This window comes from Podarcis raffonei, chromosome 11, assembly GCF_027172205.1.
Source record: "Podarcis raffonei isolate rPodRaf1 chromosome 11, rPodRaf1.pri, whole genome shotgun sequence".
NCBI lineage: Eukaryota > Metazoa > Chordata > Lepidosauria > Squamata > Lacertidae > Podarcis > Podarcis raffonei.
In genome coordinates, this window is record NC_070612.1 from 1,011,513 (window position 1) to 1,031,703 (window position 20,191).

Consider the following 20,191-nt stretch of genomic DNA (forward strand, 5'->3'; position numbering starts at 1 on the left):
GAATTTTTAACTGCGTCATTCCAAAGCCCTTATACATTCCACGCTCTTCTTAAAACATGCTTTGGTTCGAAAGTTTATCTCCACACAGCCTTAAATCCACAGCTTAAGTCCTTAAAACGACAATTCTGACTCGTGAGGGGGGGGGATTCTTGTTTAATCACATAAGGAAAGAAAGGAAAGTTTCTTCCCCTTCCCCATCAGTCCCTTTGCCATACCAAGTCTTGGCGTATCTTCTCATGATCTATACTTGTTCCTCCGACTCATCTTGTTTTATCAGAGATCTCTTCTGTTAGCAGTCTTTACTCCCCCTCCTTCCTTGAAATATGTGCATTTGCTTCATCCAAATTGTTTCTTTTGAAGTTCTTGCAGCTAGTGGCGCGGATCAGAGACGGCGTCCAGGAGCGCCACAATCCCACAGGAGGGCATTGTGCCTAGTGCCCCCATCCCCACAAATTCGGGGGTGGTATAGGGCACAGCAGGCAAGGCCAGTCCCACCCCACAATTCTGGGGGGGTAGGGAGGCTATTTACTCCCATCACAGCCTCCAAATTACCTCGTGTGGGTCGGAGAGATGTTATTGTCAGCCATCTTCTGATGCGCCCCCTAGTGGTCCCTCCCTGCACTACCTTTCCATCCTACTAGGAAGTTTAAAAACGCCACATCACAAACAGCCACAAAATCAGTTGGGCCACAAAGTTAAATGCAAGCTCTATCATTGAGCCCAGTTTCAGTACATGGGTAGAATAAGTGGGACCTTTGATGAGCAAAAGGGACACAGGTGGCACTGTGGGTTAAACCACAGAATCTAGGACTTGCCGATCAGAAGGTTGGTGGTTCGAATCCCTGCTATGATGGGGTGAGCTCCCGTTGCTCAGTCCCAGCTCCTGCCAACCTAGCAGTTCGAAAGCTCGTCAAAGTGCAAGTAGATAAATAGCTACCGCTCTGGCTGGAAGGTAAACGGCGTTTCCGTGCGCTGCTCTGGTTCGCCAGAAGCGGCTAAGTCATGCTGGCCACATGACCCGGAAGCTGTACTCCGGCTCCCTCGGCCAGTAAAGCAAGATGAGCGCTGCAACCCCAGAGTCATCCGCGACTGGACCTAATGGTCAGGGGTCCCTTTACCTTTTTTGATGAGCAAATCATCCCTGCTGCATTTGTGCTTGTCCGAAACTGCCCAACGCGGAAGCAGAAGTGGCAGGAAGAAGATCTCTGGTCACTCAGAGGGATCCCAGATCCTGGGTAAAGAACAGCTTCCGGGATATGAACAAGGAGGACCAACAAACCTGCTGCTGTCGGGTTATTTGTTTGCTGCATCTGTATCCCACCTCCCCCCCAGGTTGCTCAAGGTTGCCCACAGACTTCATCCCCTTTTATCCTCACAGCAACAACCTGGGGGAAGATACTGCAGAGTTGCAAAAGGTGCAGAAAAGGGCGAGTGAAATACTGCAGAGGCTGGAGTGCCCTCCTGTGGGAGAGCTTAAAAAGGTGTGCCTGCTTTTTAACTCTCCCACACAGGGTGAGTCAGGGGCCACATGGCAGAAGGGTGTGAAATTATGCAAGGGGTGGAGAACTTGGGCAGGAAAAAGTCTTCCCCTTCATCTCCTGAAGCCCAGGGGGAGAGTCACTCAGGGGAGCTGAATGTTGGAAGATGCAGGATGCATAAAAGAAAGTCCTCCATGCACTGCAGAGTTTACCTGTGGAAGTCCCTGCCACAGCAGGGAGGCTGTGATGGCCATCAACTTGGATGGCTTTAAAGAGGATTGGAAAAATTCACGGCGGAGGAGAGGGCCATGGATGGCCACTAGCCAGGATGGTCGGAGGCCGCGATGCTTCTGAATGCCATTTGCCGGAAACGCCAGGAGAGAAGGTGGCTCTTGTGCTTGAGTCCCATTTGTGGTTCTCCCAGAAGAGGCGTCAAGTTGGCTGCTCTGAGAACAGGAGGCTGAACTTGGTGGGGCCCTTTGGCCTCATCCAGCAGCCAGACTCTACTAATGCTCTTATACAGAGACTTTGGGGTTAAGTCAAGCACACCATGAGCTGGACCCAATTGATGGAGTGCTGCTCTTCATTTATTTCATCAAATTTATACATTGCTTGATTGTACAAACTAACTAACCTCAAAGTGGTTTACTTATTATTACAGTATTTATTTAAACCTGCCTTTCCCCCCGACAGGGATTCAAGGTTGTCCCGGCAGACTGGAGGAGGGCAAATGTTGTCCCTATTTTCAAAAAGGGGAAAAGAGAGGACCCAAATAATTACCGCCCAGTCAGTCTGACATCAATACCAGGGAAGATTCTGGAGCAGATCATTAAGCAAACAGTCTGTGAGCACCTAGAAAGGAATGCTGTGATCACCAATAGTCAGCATGGATTTCTGAAAAATAAGTCATGTCAGACTAACCTGATCTCATTTTTTGACAGAATTACAAGCCTGGTAGATGAAGGGAACGCAGTGGATGTAGCCTAGCTTGATTTCAGCAAGGCATTTGACAAGGTGCCCCATGATATTCTTGTAAAGAAGCTGGTAAAATGCGGTCTTGACTATGCTACCACTCAGTGGATTTGTAACTGGCTGACTGACCGAACCCAAAGGGTGCTCATCAATGGTTCCTCTTCATCTTGGAGAAGAGTGACTAGTGGGGTGCCACAGGGTTCTGTCTTGGGCCCGGTCTTATTCAACATCTTTATCAACGACTTGGATGATGGACTCAAGGGCATCCTGATCAAATTTGCAAATGACACCAAACTGGGAGGGGTGGCTAACACCCCAGAGGACAGGATCACACTTCAAAACGACCTTGACAGATTAGAGAACTGGGCCAAAACAAACAAGATTAATTTTAACAGGGAGAAATGTAAAGTATTGCACTTGGGCAAAAAAAATGAGAGGCACAAATACAAGATGGGTGACACCTGGCTTGAGAGCAGTACATGTGAAAAGGATCTAGGAGTCTTGGTTGACCACAAACTTGACATGAGCCAACAGTGTGACGCGGCAGCTAAAAAAGCCAATGCAATTCTGGGCTGCATCAATAGAAGTATAGCATCTAGATCAAGGGAAGTAATAGTGCCACTGTATTCTGCTCTGGTCAGACCTCACCTGGAGTACTGTGTCCAGTTCTGGGCACCACAGTTCAAGAAGGACACTGACAAACTGGAACGTGTCCAGAGGAGGGCAACCAAAATGGTGAAAGGCCTGGAAACGATGCCTTATGAGGAATGGCTAAGGGAGCTGGGCATGTTTAGCCTGGAGAAGAGGAGGTTAAGGGGTGATATGATAGCCATGTTCAAATATATAAAAGGATGTCACATAGAGGAGGGAGAAAGGTTGTTTTCTGCTGCTCCAGAGAAGCGGACACGGAGCAATGGATCCAAACTACAAGAAAGAAGATTGCACCTGAACATTAGGAAGAACTTCCTGACAGTAAGAGCTGTTTGACAGTGGAATTTGCTGCCAAGGAGTGTGGTGGAGTCTCCTTCTTTGGAGGTCTTTAAGCAGAGGCTTGACAACCATATGTCAGGAGTGCTCTGATGGTGTTTCCTGCTTGGCAGGGGGTTGGACTCGATGGCCCTTGTGGTCTCTTCCAACTCTATGATTCTATGATTGTTACGGAAAAATCTAGGTGTGAGGCTGCTCAGTCCCCCAGCTGGTCGGGCAGAGCCCTTGGGTCCCTGCGGAATAAAGGAAGGAGTCCAGTCACCAACGGGAGCAAATAGCTGTAGACCAAGGTTTATTGCGCAACATGTTGAAAGAGGAATTTTGAACCCCGAGGATGGGGAGACAAGGACTTTTAAAAGTTTCCCACCATATCCCAGAATACAGTTCGTACAGCATCATTGCTACATCCCTGACATGTCACCAAAGGGGAGGGGTAGACAGGGGTTACACTAGTTTAACCTTGGCAGACATGTCAGGGCAAGACCCAGGGATAAGATTAGCAGAGGAAAACACCTCTGAAGTCCCACCACCCAAAGTACAATAGAAGTTCCTTTGCATGTTTGGTGATGGGATTAGGCTTTCCTTGGCCAACAATCAGCTCAGCAATTGTCGCTTCTGGGATCTTCCTGGGTAGGAGGTGTGTATACATGGAGGAAACTGGGAAAGGAGTTGATTTTATATTATTTTTAAAGCTAGGTGGAAAGGATACATTGAGGCATAATATTTGTTACATTTAACTTTAAAGATTTGCCCCCCCCCCGTAATTTCTGTAACACAGGTAGAAACAGGAACAGCTAAAAAACGAGAAAGAAAACGCAGGAATAAAATCATTGAGGGGAAGCATAAAGCGAGAAGATTAAAACGGCAGAAGCAAGACATGTTGTTGTCTTTTTTCAAGCAGAAAGGCAAGCTCAAAGGCCAAGGGGGCGTTGTGCGCATGCGCGGCACCTCCGGGCGCAGGAGCAGTCTAGCCGCTCTTCTGGGCCGCGCGGGGGCGCCCTCCTGCCGCTCTGGCCCTCCTCTCGCTCTCCTCCGCTTCCGCCCTTTCCCGGAAGGGAGGCGGAAGGGCCGCCCTGGATCTCCCTCCCCCCTCCCACGCGCACCTGGCCGCCAGGTGGGGCCGCCGCAGCCCCGAACGGGCCTCCGGGGGGCCGGGCGGACGAGGAGGAGGAAGAGGAGGGCCCAGTCCGAGGAAGGGCGCGGCGGCGGCGGAGTCTGCCCCCCTCAGCAGGCAGGTGGGGGTCCCGGTTCTGGGGGAGGACAGAGGGGTGACCCCCCCCGGCCCAGGGCTGCCTGCCGGCGTCCCTTGGCCAAAGGCACCTGGCTCTCAGCATTCCGGGGGGGCCCCCCTTATCCCCAGTTTCTCCCGCCCTGGCCTTCCTCGGGGGGGGGCGTCGTCTCGTCGGGGAGGGTTTTGGCCTGGCAGCGACACCCGCAGCCCGGCGGAGCAGCTGGGAGGGGCAGCCCAAGGTCACCCCGACCGGCCCAGGGAGGGAGCCCCGGTTCCTCGCCCGCCCGGCGCCCTCAGCCGCCACGAAGCCCTTAAGCCAGCCCCCCCCCCAACTCGGCCCTCCAGGTGTTTTGGGACTACAGTTCCCAGCATCCCTGACCACTGGTCCTGTTAGCTAGGGATGATGGGAATTGTGGTCCCAAAAGAGCTGGAGGGCCGAGTTTGGGGGGGCCTGCCTTGGCCGTTGACGTAGAGCAGGCACGTCCAACTCTCTAGAGACTGCGATCTACTCCAAGTATGATAAAACTGGCAGTGATCTACCCATTGGCATTGCCCATCTTTGCTGAGCTTTTCTTGGGGGGGGGGGGAGACCAGAGTTGTTGAACTTTCCTTAAGGGGAGAGGCCGCAGTTGTTGAGCTTTTTTTAGGAACAATTGCCAAGAGGTGTTGAGCTTCTTTTAGAGGTGAGTGACCTCAGTTCTTCAGCTTTTGGGGGGAAGGATTGAACGGAGTAGTTGAGCTTTTTCGGCAAAGGATTGCATGAAAACGATCACCCTGCAGTTCGCAGCCCTAACAGCTACCACCACTATGCCACCAGTACAGGGAAAATAAGCTTTCACAGCAGCACCAGCAGAGGGGATGGGACACAGCACCAGGTGCAGGGCGCGGCATGAGCAACCGGCCAATCACTTTCTTAACTCCAGCGATTGACCTCGGGCTTTCTAGTGATCTACATCTCAATCACAGTTGACCAGTTGGACATTGCTGGCGTAGAGCAATGCATCGTTTATCTCATGTTTCACCCAAGCGATGATTTGTGTTATATTACGCCTTACACAGGTCATACCGCTTGTTCCTACGAAAACACCGGTGAGACTGGTAGGCTTTGAGCACCCAAGGGGTGTGAGGGGCACCCACTGCTCACCGGTCCTTTCTCCCCCCTCCCTGCAGGATGCAGAGAGTACCAGTGCTGCTCTTCCTCGCCTGGACCTGCTTCCTCTTCTTCTCGGCCATCGGACTCTTCACCAGCGGCTTCCTGCTCATGCGTGTGGAGCTGGCCAACCACAGCAGCTGCTCGGACCCCCTGGCCGCCTCCCTGCCAGGGGCCAGGGCCCCCCTCGGCTCCTGCTGGCTGCCAAGGCGCTTCCCCAAAGCTGTGCTCGTCATCATCGACGCCCTCAAGTTTGAGTTTGCCCAGTATGACCCCTCCAGGCGGGAGCCGCGGCCTTACGAGAACAAGCTGGGGTTCCTGCACCAGCTGGCCAGTTTGCAGCCCCTGCATGCCCGCCTCTTCCGCTTCCGGGCCGACCCTCCCACCACCACAATGCAGCGCATCAAGGGCATCACCACCGGCTCCCTGCCCACCTTCATTGACGCAGGCAGCAACTTCGCCTCCTACGCCATCCAGGAGGACAACTTGGTCTGGCAGCTGGCGCAGAACGGTGGGTGCCTCCAGAAGGGGGCGGTGAGGGCAGGCTCTTTGCAGAATGTCTTGCCTCTCTTATTCTAGCTGTTGTGGACTAAGGGAGGTGCTTTCTTCATCTTCATTTCTTCCTTCCTTTTCCTCAGATGCACTCTTCTCCCTACTCTTTCATTTTTCTCTCGGGACTTAGCCTGCAAGTGCTAGTGACAAAATGGTTCCTTTTATGTTTCTGGTGTAGATTTGCATCATGTGCTACTTCCTTGTAGGTTATGACTCGGGAGTTGAAAGCAGGCAGATTTATGTTTGAGGTTGGGAAGAAGCGTCTGGCAAGTTCAGTTTTGCTTCACTTGGGATGGGGTTGCTTTGACCTGCGGAACATGAGAGCCAGGGTCCTGGTCTCTGTGGTGTATATTGTGGTTTGGAGGCAGTAGCTGGATCTGGGCGTAGGCCAGCCCTCCTTCTAGGCTGGGCATATGACTTCATGGCATGTCATCCAGGCTTTTCAATTGCCACTTGCCTGGCTGCTTGTGGTGAGGGGAAATGGCCTTCAGAGCGACTAGGCGGGGATGTTGTACAAAAGCTTGTTCCCTGTTATGCTTCAGACTGACAGGTTACTGTGAAAAGACTACTGCAGAAATACGTGGGGAAATAAATTAGTACAAAACTGGCCGTGAACTAATTCTTGATGTGGTCTTATATATTCTGGGGACTTTTGCCTTTGTGGTTTGATGATGCAGGTTGGAGGAAAAGTTCAGACAGGGACCTCTTTTGTGGCTACATACACTGAGCACCAGCTCAAATCAGCAGGGAGAACTCAAGAGGTTGTGGGGGTCTGTCTGTGCTGTGTTTGCTACCAAGGCAGAATGTGGGCATGAAATGTGTGGAATGGTGTGGGTCATTGTTGATTGTTTGTTTAACACATTTATAAATGGCTTCATATTTTGAAAAGAAATTTTTAAAGTGATGTACAATGTAGAAACTATAAACAATATGCTTGCTGAAGCTGCCTCAGCACCTCAAGGAAAGCAGATTGTGGCTTTCAGTTCTTCCCATATGTATTTTTTTTAGAAAACCCAAACTTTTGTCAGGTGGAAACTGCACCACTGTGTTATTGGCTCAAAGGAGCTGATCTGTAGTGACTGTGTGATGCTGTTTCCGTGAGCTGGAGGAGAGCTGTGTGCATATCCCTCCTTGGCCTTGAAGGTTCTGGTTGGGTGGCTCTGAGGATGGATTTCCTGACCTCTCTAGAAAGCAACCAAGAGAGACGGAACCTGGAGCTCCTGGACTCCACTGACTAGGTTTCGGCTCCCTAACTTGGTGACCTGCTCATTGCTGTGCTCTAAACACCCCTCTCTCATTTCCCCCCTTTGCAGGGAAAAGAGTGGTGTTCATGGGGGACGACACCTGGGACGGGCTCTTCCCCCAGGCCTTCCACCGCTCGTACTTCTTCCCTTCTTTCAACGTGAAGGATCTTCACACTGTAGATGATGGAATCCTGCAGCATTTGTATGAGACAGGTGAGCCGCTGTCCCGGGCTGGAGTTCTTGGCTCCCTTTTCATGCCAGGTTGCTGGAGGAAACAGGCGGAGCAGGCAGAGGCACTTTGCAGCCCGGCGAGAGGCCTGCTGGAGTGGCCTGCCCTCTGCCTGCCCTACAGGTTCTCTGTCCATAACCTTGAAGGGTGATGTGGCCTTGAAGGCTTCAGGCTCTGGTGTGGCTCGAGTCCCCTTGTGCCAGCCAGAATCCTTGAGGAAGAGACATTCTAAATTGTTGAAGAGTTATTGAAAATTGTTTTTTGCAAAAGGGGGAATATTGAAAAAAAATTAATGTTTTGTTTTTAATGGGAAAACCTTGTTTTCAAAATGGATTGCCTTGCCTTGAATTTATGTCAGCTTTAAAAAGGGAAGTAGGGTGCCTCCTCGAATTTTGTTTTTGAAACGACTTGTTTTGCACTAAGCACGGCTCTGCAAATTGCATGAATGGAATTTCTTCACCCACAATAACATCCTTTCCGTGTGGTTTTTCCAGTGAGAAGCCACTCATCCTCCACCAGCCTTTGTCACCCCCTGCCCTCTGCTGGCAGCAAAGTCTAAAACGTCTGCTGGCTTTTTGCCTGCCTCTCATTGTCTTCTCCCTGGGTCTTCAAGGCCTGGCCCTGAGCACATCTGAAGGTGTGCATTGAGGGGGGAGGGGGAGAAATCTGCTCCTGCTCTTCCTCTCAGCCCTCAGTAAAGTGCGCCAGAGAAGAAAGAAACATTGGCTGCCTCTCAGAGCGGAAGGGGCAAGTCTTCATGCTTCTCCCCCCCCCTCTCTCTCTGTGGTGGTGCAGTCGATGGTGGCGAGTGGGAGTTGCTGATTGCCCACTTCTTGGGCGTGGATCACTGTGGCCATAAGCATGGACCAGACCATCCGGAAATGGCCAAGAAGCTCTCGCAGATGAATGACATGCTCAGGTGAGCTGGTTTCTCAGGTCATGTGGGTGCCCCTGGCTTCTCAGCACCAGCCCATTGTGTGCCAAGGACTGAAGCAGGATGAGCAGCAGCTGGGCCTTCCAGAGGAATGTGGATTGTGCTGGCCAGCGCTGGGAGGGGCAGAAGCGGGAGTTCTCCTGCTTCTTTTATTCTCCTTCCTCTGCTTTGGGCTCCAGCTGCTTGGGGACCTCAAAGGTCTTTGGATGTTTGCATTATGTTAGGGGCCCCTTCACCAACCTGGTGCCGACTAGACATTTTGGAGTGCATCAGGCCCTGCCAGCATGACTCTGCTGGGAGTTGTAGTTCAGAGCACCTGGAGGGCACCAGGTTGGCGACAGCTGTGTCAATGTCCCTTTAAACATTAGCTTTTGAGCTCCTTGTAGAGAGTGCTCTTGAATGAGCCTCTGATTCAGACTCTGAAGGACCCCTGGAGGCAGTTTGAACTGGAGCCACTTGGCCAGTGTTGCCCCAACCAGGATTTGAGCCCTGGCCCTCCCTGGAAGGGAAACAGCTGGCCTTGAGCCCCAGCAGCTGCACCCGGAAGTTAAGCCCCAGAGTTGGTTTGCTGCAGGAGAGCATCTCAGGCTGTGAGTCAGAAAGTCCCCCGTCAAACCTGCATTTGGGCTCAGGCCTAAACAACATGGCTGGTGCCCACCCACTTTGCCGTGGGGGGCACCCGCTGGCACAGGGAGGCGGCTGAAGTCCCGTGTTGTTGATGGACAGGTCACTGGTTGACCACCTGGCGAATGACACGCTGCTCCTGGTAGCAGGGGACCACGGCATGACGGGGACCGGGGACCACGGAGGGGACAGCGAAGAGGAGGTCAACGCAGCCCTCTTTGTGTACAGCAAAGCCCAGCTGTTCCAGAGCCACCCGCCTCAGGTAAGCCAGGTGGAGGAAGGCTCTCTCTCTCTCTCTCTGTTGCACTTCCAAAGGGATCTTTCCCTTCCCACCTTTTGCATCTGGTCAGCCACTGTGAGAAAGGAGGCTGGACTAGATGGGCCATCAGCCGGACCCAGCAGGCTCTAAATTACCTTCTTAGGTGGCGGAGAGCTTGTTGCAACTGGTGCAAATAACCCCTTGGCCAGTTGCGCTTGGGAAAGGAGATTGGTGCTCTTTTTCAGGCTTCTTACCTTTTAGAGCTGAAGAGTGCGGTCATGGCTGCCTGCCAGCTTCTTGCTGGCTGGCTGGGTGAGGAGAAGGCGGGAGGCTTTTGAGAAGGCCTCTGTGGCATGGCTTCCGTCTTGGATGCAGGAGCCCCAGGATCAATCCCCGATGGCACCTCCAGGCCAGGATGGGAGAGGCCCCTGCCTGCAACCCTGGAGAGCCACTGCTGTCAGTCAGTGTAGACGTAACTGAGCCAGAGGGACCCAATGGTCTGATTCTGTACCAGGCGGCTTCCTGTGCTCCTGGTGCTGCTTGCCTGCTGTGGGTGGGTGGGGTCCTGGGGGTCCCCACAGGATGCTGTTCTCCCTGCCCTTCAGCAGCTGGACCCCTCGCTTCCTCCCTCTCTCCAGGAGCCAGAGACCGTCCCGCAGGTGAACCTGGTCCCCACGCTGGCCCTGCTGCTGGGGGTGCCGGTGCCCTACAGCAACATCGGGGAAGTGATGGCTGAGCTGTTTGCTGCAGAGGGCGGCGCTGCCTCCTCGCTCCTCGCCCAGCTGGAGGCATACAGCATCAACGCCCGGCAGGTAAGAGGAGCTCGGCGGCCGGATCTTGAGGCAAAAGGCTCCTTAGAGTCCCTCCCCCTTGAGTGTTCCTGCGCTCAGTGACGGAGACACTTGGCGTTGCAGGTTGACCGCTTCCTGCGCTCCTACTCACGGGCAGCCCAGGACATATCGGTAGAGAAGATGCGGCGGCTCCAGGACCTCTTCTCTGCTGCCGTGGAAGAGCATGAGCAGCTCTCCGCCCAGCTGGGGCCTCCTGCTCTGCCTCACCTGGAGCACCTCCGGGGCCGCTTCCGGCGCTATCTGCAGGAGGCGAGGGCCGTCTGCGCTGAGTCCTGGGCCCGGTTCCACCCGGCCCGCATGTTGGCTGGCTGCGCCCTGCTGACGTCTTCCTGTGTGCTGTGCTACGTTGCCTCCAGAGTGGCCTCGGGCCTGAGCTTCTCCTACCGCCGCCTCCTCCTCTACCCCGTCCTCTGGGGTGTGGTGGGAGTGGCCCTGCCCGGCCTGGCTCACCTCCTCGGCTGGGCCGCTGCGGACCTTGTCCTGCTCTCCTCCTGGGGAGCGGCAGCCTCCCAGTGCGGCTTCTTCTGGCACTGCTGGGCCAAGCGGCCATGGAGGAGCCACGCGGCCAGCGCTTGTTCTCCCTCTGCGGGCACCAGCCTGAGGCAGAGGCTGCGAGCATCGGGGCTGGGCCTGCCCGGAGGCATCCTGCTGGCTCGCTGCGGCGCCATGCTCTCAGACAGCTTCGTGGTGGCCGAGGCGCAGGTGGCGCCCTTCCTGCTGGCCTCGCTGGTTCTGCTGCTGGTGCTGCGCCTGCACTGGGAGGGGCGGCTGGAGGGCGCCTCCCCCCCGGCCCTGCGGCTGCTGGGGCTGCTGGGCGTGGTCCTCGCCTGCGCCCGCCTCTCGGCGCTCTTCCGGCAGTGCCGCGAGGAGACCCCCTGCTGCCGCTCCTCGACGCTCCTGGCCCCGCTCTCCAGCCTGCAGGACCCGGGGGCCAAGAACTCCTGCTACCTCCTCTGCCTGGCCGTGCTGGCCTGCCTGGCCTGGGGCGTGCGCCGCTGGCTGCGCCACTACGGCAACCTCAACAGCCCCAGCGCCCCAGTGCTCTTTGTGCGCTGGGGCTTCCCACTGCTGGCCGTCTGCGTCGGGGGCTACTGGGCCATCACCTCCGGGGCCGAGGAGGCCCTGGTCAAGCTTCACGCCTGGGTGCAGCTGGCCCTGGTGGCCTTCCCCCAGGGGATCTTCGGCCTGGTGCTGGTGGGGCTCCTGCTGGTCCTCTGGGACCCCGTGACCGTCTTTGTGCGCGACAGCCGGGAGCCGGCCGAGGCCCCCATCGTCTCGCCCAGCTCCCATGCGGAGCTCCAGCACGTCATCCCCCAGCTCTACCGACGGATGCAGCAGTCCCTGAAGAGCCGCCTGGACGAGGCCAAGTCGGGCGGCAGGGCCACGGTCGCCGCCTATGGGCTGGGCAGCGTCTACTCGGCCGCGCTCCTCATCTGCCTGGCCCTGCTGGGCTTCCTCTTCATGACGCTGCACAGCGAGCGGCTCAGCCTGGCCTTCCTGCTGCTCTTCCTCGAGGCCTTCGCACTGCTCTGGATGCACGCCTGCGCCGTGGCGCTCTCCTCCTCCGCCTCCTCGCAGGCCGGTGAGTCAGGGCACGGCCCTGGATCTCCGCTCCTCCTGAGTCAGGGCTGTGGACAGCGTCCTCTTCCAGGAAGGGCTTTGCTCTCAGAGAAATGGCAGAAGCTCAAAATGGCCCAGCTGTTAACTGTTAAGGCCTAATGGTGCCCTAGGAATCTGCAGGGGGGGTCCCCGGGAAGAGGGGAGCGGGAGGAGGCCACAGAAACTGCAAAGCAAGCAGTGCGGTGCAGGGGTTAGAGTGGCAGACTAGGACCTGGGAGACCAGGGATCTCTGCTTGCTCAATGGGATGTTCCCCACCTCTCCGTTGGATTGTGCATAAATGTGCAACTTACTATCAGAGTTTTGAATTTTGTTGTGTTGTTATCTTCTTCAGTGGGGCATGCAAACAGCTATTCTGAATAACCCTTTTTAAAAGATGGGGTAGGGGGCACTGGGGACGGGTTTATGGAACTGAGGGGAGGGCGGTGGCCCCAAAACACTTGGGAACCTCTGGCAGGGGAGAGGGGAGTCTCGCCAGGCAAGTGGAAATCCTTGCTCGGATGGGGTGGGTTAGTTGACGTAATTCTGATTCCCGCCGTGGAAGCTCTGCCGCGTTGTGTCTCCAGGGGTTCCTTGCTGGCCCTGACGGTTCTCATCCTCCCACCCCCAGATCCCTTCGTGGTGCCCTGGTACGCCCTCATCGCCTGGGCTCTTGCTGCCGCCCAGTTCTTCTATGCCACAGGCCACCAGCCAGTCTTCCCAGCCATCCACTGGAACGCAGCCTTTGTCGGCTTCCAGCAGGGGCATGAAACCAACCTGCTGCCGGCGCTCCTGGTCGGGGCCAACACCTTCGCCTCCCACATCCTCTTTGCAGGTGAGTCCGCTGCCTCCGGGAAAGGCTCCAAGGCTCTTTCTCTGAGCTTGCAACAGGCAGAGCGTGAATGGTGCTTGCTTTGGCCCCAGGTGACTGCGGAGGGCAGCTAGGCAGAGGCTGCCTGCTCAGCACTAAGAGTTGGGTTTGGGTAGCAAATGAAGACTCTGGGCACCCACAGCAGGGGCAGGGAGCCTGTGGACTCCCCGGCATTGATGGACTCCAGTTCCCAGCATTCAGCGTGGCCACTTGTCAGGGGTGCTGGGAGCTGAGGTACAGCTGCACCTGGAGAGACGCGCCCCCCCCCCCGATCTACCGGCCCACAGCAGCTCCCGGAATATTGCCAGCATCTTGGCATCGGCAATAGGAGTGTGTGTGGGGGGGGTCTGTTTATAGGGCCTTACCTGGGAAGAGAAGACGGGTTCCCCCCACCCGGCATCTGTTAACATAGCTTTGCCAGGCATGGGAACTGCTATGAGGCAAGCACCCACACATGGTTTTAGGCACCTGCTTAAAACTTCTTTATTTCAGAAAGCCTACCTAGAATTTTGCTTGTTTTGCATGTTTGCTGATTTCATCTGCGTTTTATTGATGACTTTGCAGTCATCAATACAGCACATGGAGAATTTTCTGATTAAATGGTCTGTTTTTTTTCTTTCTAAATATATCAAACTAGGGAGTGCCTCCAACTTCCTCTGCATTATCTTGAGGGAGTCAGAGAGTTGAGTCTGCTGGGACCTGGTTCCTGATCGCCTTTTTGGCTGAAAGGGGGGCATAATCCCCCAGGCATTGCTTAGCACAGTGGTTTCCAAAGTGGGTGGTACTGGCGGGGGCGCTGGGGTTTCCTAAGGGGAGAGGCAAAGAGGTGTAAATGGCTACCAGACTTGAAAAAGCTGATATCCTTGGATCAAGCTCATCAGTTTCATTGAATTAATTAAACTGAATAGTTTTACTTGGATTCTGAATAAATTTTTTTTTGCATAATTTTTATTGAGTTTTCCATATTTCATTACACAAATCCATAACTTAAAGCATCTGAATAAATTTGCAATTAATTGTTACTGTTTTGAGTTGCATTGTGTTATTTTCTTCCTGTGGACTGTGCAAAACACTATTCTGAATAATGCTTTTTATAGGCAGGGTAGCAGGTGCTGGGGCTGCGTTTATGGAACCAAGCGGGTGGGGCCCCGAAACAGTTTGGGAAGCACTGATTTAGAGGGATTGATCTTCTTGCCCCTTTCTTTCCTCTGGGTTCCATCAGCCGATGGTCCCCGGCATTCTCTCCAGTGACCCCTCTCTCTTCCTCCTCCTTTCCTTGAGGTAGCCGGCTGCCCTTTGCTTCTGCTTTGGCCGTTTGTCTGTGAAATGCCCACCGCCTCCAAGGGCAAGAAGTCGAAGGCAGAACTTCCAGACAGGGAGGAGCAGATGATGGAGATGAGGCTCCGGGAAGCCCCAGAGAAGTTTTCAGCAGCGCTTTTGCAGCTGGGGCTCAAGTACCTGCTTGTTCTGGGGCTTCAGGTACGTGCCTGGGAGCAAACACTGGGGGAGGCCTTTTTCTGCAAGCCAGAGAGAGAAGGGAGGGAGAGGCGGTGATGGGGACTGGTGGGCTGTGCATGTGAGGATACAGTGAATGAACGCCAGGAGGTTTACCTGCAGCCTGAACTCCTTTTCTTTCCCCCATAGATTCTGGCTTGTGTCTTGGCAGCAATCATTCTCAGAAGGCACCTTATGGTCTGGAAGGTGTTTGCCCCCAAGTAAGTTGGGCAAGTGTCCTGTGGCTCTGGAGCTCAGTCCCCTCCGTGTGCTGGCAGGGAAAGGGTTGGGTGTTTCTGAGCCCAGGGCTGCCGGGCAGAGTTGCAAGGCTGGGTGGGAAATGGCTGGTCAGAGTTCTGTCAGCTGTAGGCTGCGCTCTCTCTCTCTCTCTGTCTTTTGTATTTTTTTTTATTTCAAATATACAAATAAATACATAGATAACAGACACATGCATTAATAACCACTACAGAATAGTAATAATATCAGACTTAATAACCTTACATCTCTACATATATATATATATATATATATATATAATGAAACAAACAGAAGAAAAGGAAAAAGACAAAACAGAGACAATGACAAAAACAATACAAGATTCTTCCATTCAATACTATTCAGAAAGAGAAAGCGCTGACCTGGCAGTTAACGGGGGCTGCAGGAATCGGGAGACTCATTGGCCGGCTTCAGGGTTTTTCCCACATTGTGATTTTTGCATAGCACATGCACACATCATGATTTGCAATATATTGCCAGGTCAAAAATTATGAAACCGGTATCATGATATGGACTTCAAAGTGGTTTTGGACCATATATCGCCTAGGCCAGGGGTCTGCAACCCGCGGCTCCAGAGCTGCATGTGGCTCTTTTACACCTTTGCTGTGGCTCCAGGGCGGATACTAGCGAGGGGAGGAGGCGCATTGTGCGCCCCGACACTTCCCACTGTGGCGGGCGCTGTACTGGCTGTGACGTCGCATGGGGGCGGTGCGTGTGTTAGTCACGCACCGTCCTGACGTCACCTTCCCGCCCACCCACTACATTGTAAGGGGCATGTACGCTGGTCACTGTTTTGAAGGGGAGTGAAGAACACACACACACAAAAAGGTAACTTGTTAATTTAATGTTTATTTCTATGAGGAGGAGTAATTCTGAGGGGTCAAACAAAGAAATAATAAAAAGTGACAAAAAAGTTATTTTTATAATGACGAGTTTTGCGGCTCCCAGTTTTTTTTTCTTCGGAAACGGGTCCAAGTGGCTCTTTTTGTCTTAAAGGTTGCAGACCCCTGGCCTAGCCCTACCGCCCAGCACAGAAATGAGTAGTTGACTTGCCCCTGAGTTAGGCCAGTTGCCCCTGTAGTGTCTTCACTAGCTTCCCCCCCCCCCCAGTGTGCCCCTCTTCCCTCAAGGGTTAAATTTGGGGCCTCTCGCATGCAGAGCACCTCCTGTGGAGCCTTTGCGGTACTTTCCTCACCCGGGGCTTCTGTTCTGCTTCCAGGTTCCTCTTTGAAGCTCTGGGCTTCATGGTGAGCAGCGTCTTCCTCCTGCTGGGCATCGGCCTGGTGATGCGGGTGGACTGCGCCGTCAGCCTGTGGTTCAAGCAGCTCATCCTTGCTCAGTCCAGGTAGCACGAGAGGAAGAGGGACCTTCTGGCAGTGCCCCCCCCCCCCCGCAACCGCAGAGAGAGCCTTGGGGAGATTCTCGCGCTGCCCACAACTCAGTGGGCTCAGCTTGGTGGCGGTTGCCGGGTCTTTTGTTTTGCAGAAAGAGCCTTCCCACGCTCCAAAGAGACGCCCTGATTTCACTTGCCACTCACAGCTTGTGGGTCGCCAGTGAAACACTGGGGAGTGGCCCTTTTGTTCTCTGAGTGGGGGGAAGAAATGCAGAGGCAGCTGCCCCTTGTTTCCAAAGAGAACACTTACGGCCGTGTGCGGCTGAGATCCAGATCTGTGGGCATCACCCTTGCGGGTGACTTCCTTGCTTCTCCTTAGTTCCTTCGTGGGACTGGAGCAGCTGCACATGGGGTGGGGGTGGGGGTGACGCTGTGGGCACTTCTTGGGAATGGCAGAAAGGGAAATCCATGCCCAGAGCTGGAGAGGCCAGATTCTGGACCAGGAAAAAGCACCCTCCGAGCTGACTGCCAACAGATTCTTTGCCAACCAGAGGAAGGTCTTGCTTTGACTGCTCTTTGAGGAATAAATGCCGCTGCTATTTCTAACTGGTGGCTGGTAGCACCTTCAGAAAGGCTTGATCGGTCTGTGGTTTTTGCTCAAAGCCCTGTCGGTGCAGAAACGTTTCTTCTCCTTCAAGAACCAAGGCTCCAACAGGAACAGAACACCCTTCTTGGTTGCAGGCACCTGGGTGGCCCCCAGCAGTGGCCAGAAGTTCTTTCGGGACCCAGCGTTTTTGAAGAACCTCAACTTTTTGGTGCTGAAGCCTAAGTCTCATTTCGTCGCTGAGACTTGGTTGTGTTTTGAGTTCCAGATTTCTGGATCTGGCCTTTTGAAGAAAAAAAATTGGAGTTCCAGTTCTCCACTAGGTAAAATTTGGCATGGCCGCTTGGCAGCCTCTGGCTGGGTGTTCTGGTAGTTTCCTGCGCTGACTTTGCTACAAAGGAAGCTGCTCAGTCCATCCAAGGCAGTGTAGTCTGCTCAGACAGACACGCTTTCCCGGCCTCAGGTAGATCATCCTTCCTCATCACTTCTGCCCGTGTCTGCTACCTGAAGATCCCACACCTACTGCATGCGAAGCATGTGCCTGTCCCACTGAGCCACAGCCTGCCTCCCCACCCCTGCTTTTATGCCTGCAGTAGTGTTCTGTGTAACTCCGCACCACTTCCTCATGGTGCCAGAACCCACCTCCCTGCTTCTCCTCCTCCTTTGGGGACAGACCCCTCGTTCTGGGCCTCACTGGCTGCTCTGGAGCATCAAGCCCAAAGGTCCCTTCCTTGAAGGAAAGGTCTGGGGAGAGCCATTTCCAGCCACAATTAGCCTGAACCTGCTGTGTGCTCAGGAGGAGGACGCAAGAGACGCCCTCTTTATCCTTGGCTGCATCTCTTCCTCCCTTTGGGCTTGTTAGTAAAGGAGTCATCAAATGAATATGCTCTGACTTGCTGTTTGTTGCTTCAGAATCCATGTTCTGTCAAGGACTTGGCTGCTGGATTCCTGCTCTGCTGCTTTGTCTCCCTTGAGAAGGTTGTTGGGTCTTGCTTTGGCTAAAACAGAGATGGGATGCCTTTCAAAGATGTGGGTTGGTGGGGCTGCTTTCAGAGGATCTGCATGGGAAGAGGGGAATTGCGCCCGGAGTCCCATTTTTATTTTTCTGCAATGCCTTCAAGGAGTCAGCTTTGCATTGAGCATGTGAGGCTGCTCAAGCGGGGACCACTTGGCCTGCTGGATCTTGTGATGGATGGATGGATGGTGTCGCAGCAGCCTCAGCCCAGGGAACTCGTCACAGTGGATGTGGAATGGACAGGTGCCTGGAAGCAGCTGAGCAGTTGTACCACTGAACGCTGCAAGATTTGGCCGTGCTAAGACATCCCTGATCTTTGTTTTGCTCTGCCTTACCATACCTTGGAAAACGGAGGACGCAACTCCCAATGTCAACACCTTCCTCTGATGTTTGTTTTCATTGTCAGTTTTCTCGGCTGCTCCAGGGTATTTGAGCCACGGGAGTGACCCTAATGCTGCTGTGCTTCTGTGTTCTTGTGTCATGGTAGATACATTCATTTTTATGGCCAGCTTACACAGTGCACAGGGAACGACTTCCATGAGGTGGTTGCAAAGGCTTGTGGTTGACATTCTTTATGTTGGGGCTGCTGCAGGCAAACAGGTGGGGCTGGTGGGGGGCCTGACCTTCTCCAGCCCCCTCAAACTCTATGCATTCTCTCTGCCCAGTAAAGCAATGCTAGTGAGACTTTCAGCCTTGCCTGCCAGTCCAGGTGCGTTTGCTGCTTCTCCCCCTCTACACAGAATTGGTGCCTTAAAAATCCTCATTAGCTGAAGCTTCCCTGAGACACGGGGATCTGGTCCTGAGAACCCGAGAAGCCAAGCCAGTACATTTTTCTGCCCCAAACTCGGCACAATCCAAGAGGTTTCTTCCTGGCATCTCTTGCCGTTTTGCAGATGTTTGGGGCTTAGCTTCAAATATCACATGCCTGCTTCCTTGCAATCCCTGATCAGTCAGTATTCTTAAGTGTCCCCTAAGTAGCCCCAGTTTGTCAGTTCTGAGCACTTGCTCTGAAGTTTAGTACCCACCATTTCCATGCAGGGGCAGATCCAGGCTCATTAAACATGATTTGCTGCTCTCGTCAGCATCCTTCTCCATCCATGATTTCACAGCTGTTTGGTTTGAAATTACTCAAGGTTAGCACTGCTGGCTTTTGCTTAAAAAGAACAGAAGTCGTACAAAGAGTTTCAGTGGTTATACTCGTTATGACTCACTACCTCCAGGATTGGGGCAGTAAATGCCTCTGAATACCACTTGCTGAGGCATCACAATAGGCAAGGGCTCTAGATGGGCTCCCTTTGGCCTGATCTGGCAGCCAGGTTTTCCTTACATTGCACTCAAAGAGCCAGAATTTCCCCAGGTGACGGCCTGCTTCATCTACTGTTAGAGGGAACTGTGAGCTGCAAGTTGGAGGAACCAGATTGAGATCTTGAAACTCAGTCTCCTAAGGGACAGTTGCTTTTACTATGAAGTATTATGTCAGAAAATCTGGGCTTCAAAATCAGAAGTGCTGCTTTTCAAATGGGAAGGAATTACGTTCAAACGTTTGAAACCATCAGTCAGGGCCTGTGTTCTTTCTTGGGCTATAAAAGCAAAAGAGAAATGCTCCTGTGTTTTTATATCCTGGATTTTCTGATGTTTGTTTCATAGTATATAGATAATTCTCCCTTAGAGGACCTGGGGACTTTCTACCTGCAATTCTGCTGCTACATGCCACAGAATCCTTCTCTGTAAAATGCTCTGGTGTATTCTAGTGTTAAGGAAGCACCCACAAATAGCCAGCCCTGTGGGTTTTGTCCTCCCCATAGATATGTACAAATCACACTTAGCAGGTTGCCGGAGCTTCTGTGGCTCAGACCAGGGGCATCGCTAGTTCTGAGCTGGAGGTGGGCTTATTCCTGCCCATCCTGCACATGGTCACTTTATAGATTCCTAGCAGGTGCCATCCATACTAGAGTTCTCAGATCTGGAAGGGTAGCAGAAGACTGAGAGTAGTGATAAACCCTCCAGTGCCTTTATTTGGCCTGCTCCTGCCTCTGAGGGAGACCAGACCATGGTCTGTAGTCTCTCCCCGCTGGAACCATTATTGCCTAGGGCAAGTGTTTTCACCTTATGTGCCTCTCTATCCTGACGTGCAAAACTGGGTATGCCCTGGCCTACCTCTGAGGGTATGTTTTATGGGAAGACCAAGAAAAGGAGTGGCTTTGCATAGAATAACTCTGCAGCTTCTTTTTTGTTTCTGCAATATGAAACCAAAACCCACGAGCAAGTAGTTCTGCGTTGGTCCTTTTATGCTGAATAGTCATCCTGTTAACTTCCTTTGGGGAGGGTCAAAAGTAGGTGTTGGAAGTTTTTTTTAAGAAAAGGGTTTTCGGTGCACAAGGTTGAAAGGGGAGACGTGTGCCAGGGCTGGCTCTAAAACTGCTGTAAATAAAATGTCTGATCCCAAACGATGGAAAATTGCCTCTTTGTTGAAGTAAACAAAGATCTGTA

The 20,191-nt window shown here is 53.3% G+C and overlaps 1 protein-coding gene across 2 annotated transcripts in view; it reads left to right on the forward strand.

The window, feature by feature from the left end:
* PIGO (phosphatidylinositol glycan anchor biosynthesis class O) overlaps positions 1-20,148 on the forward strand; it is a 110,852-nt gene extending 90,704 nt beyond the window's left edge. Inside the window, exons 1-11 of one of the 2 annotated variants that reach the window (XM_053408516.1) lie at positions 4,475-4,672; positions 5,839-6,329; positions 7,684-7,827; positions 8,639-8,762; positions 9,504-9,663; positions 10,299-10,472; positions 10,575-12,093; positions 12,740-12,943; positions 14,265-14,458; positions 14,624-14,694; positions 15,969-20,148. In XM_053408516.1, coding sequence (XP_053264491.1) covers positions 5,840-6,329; positions 7,684-7,827; positions 8,639-8,762; positions 9,504-9,663; positions 10,299-10,472; positions 10,575-12,093; positions 12,740-12,943; positions 14,265-14,458; positions 14,624-14,694; positions 15,969-16,098 — 3,210 coding nt within the window. In that variant the 5' untranslated portion in view covers positions 4,475-4,672; position 5,839 and the 3' untranslated portion in view covers positions 16,099-20,148. Of the gene's footprint in view, positions 1-4,474; positions 4,673-5,838; positions 6,330-7,683; positions 7,828-8,638; positions 8,763-9,503; positions 9,664-10,298; positions 10,473-10,574; positions 12,094-12,739; positions 12,944-14,264; positions 14,459-14,623; positions 14,695-15,968 lie in introns of those variants that run through there. The other variant, XM_053408517.1, reaches the window with a different exon arrangement.
* Positions 20,149-20,191: the final 43 nt, after the last annotated feature.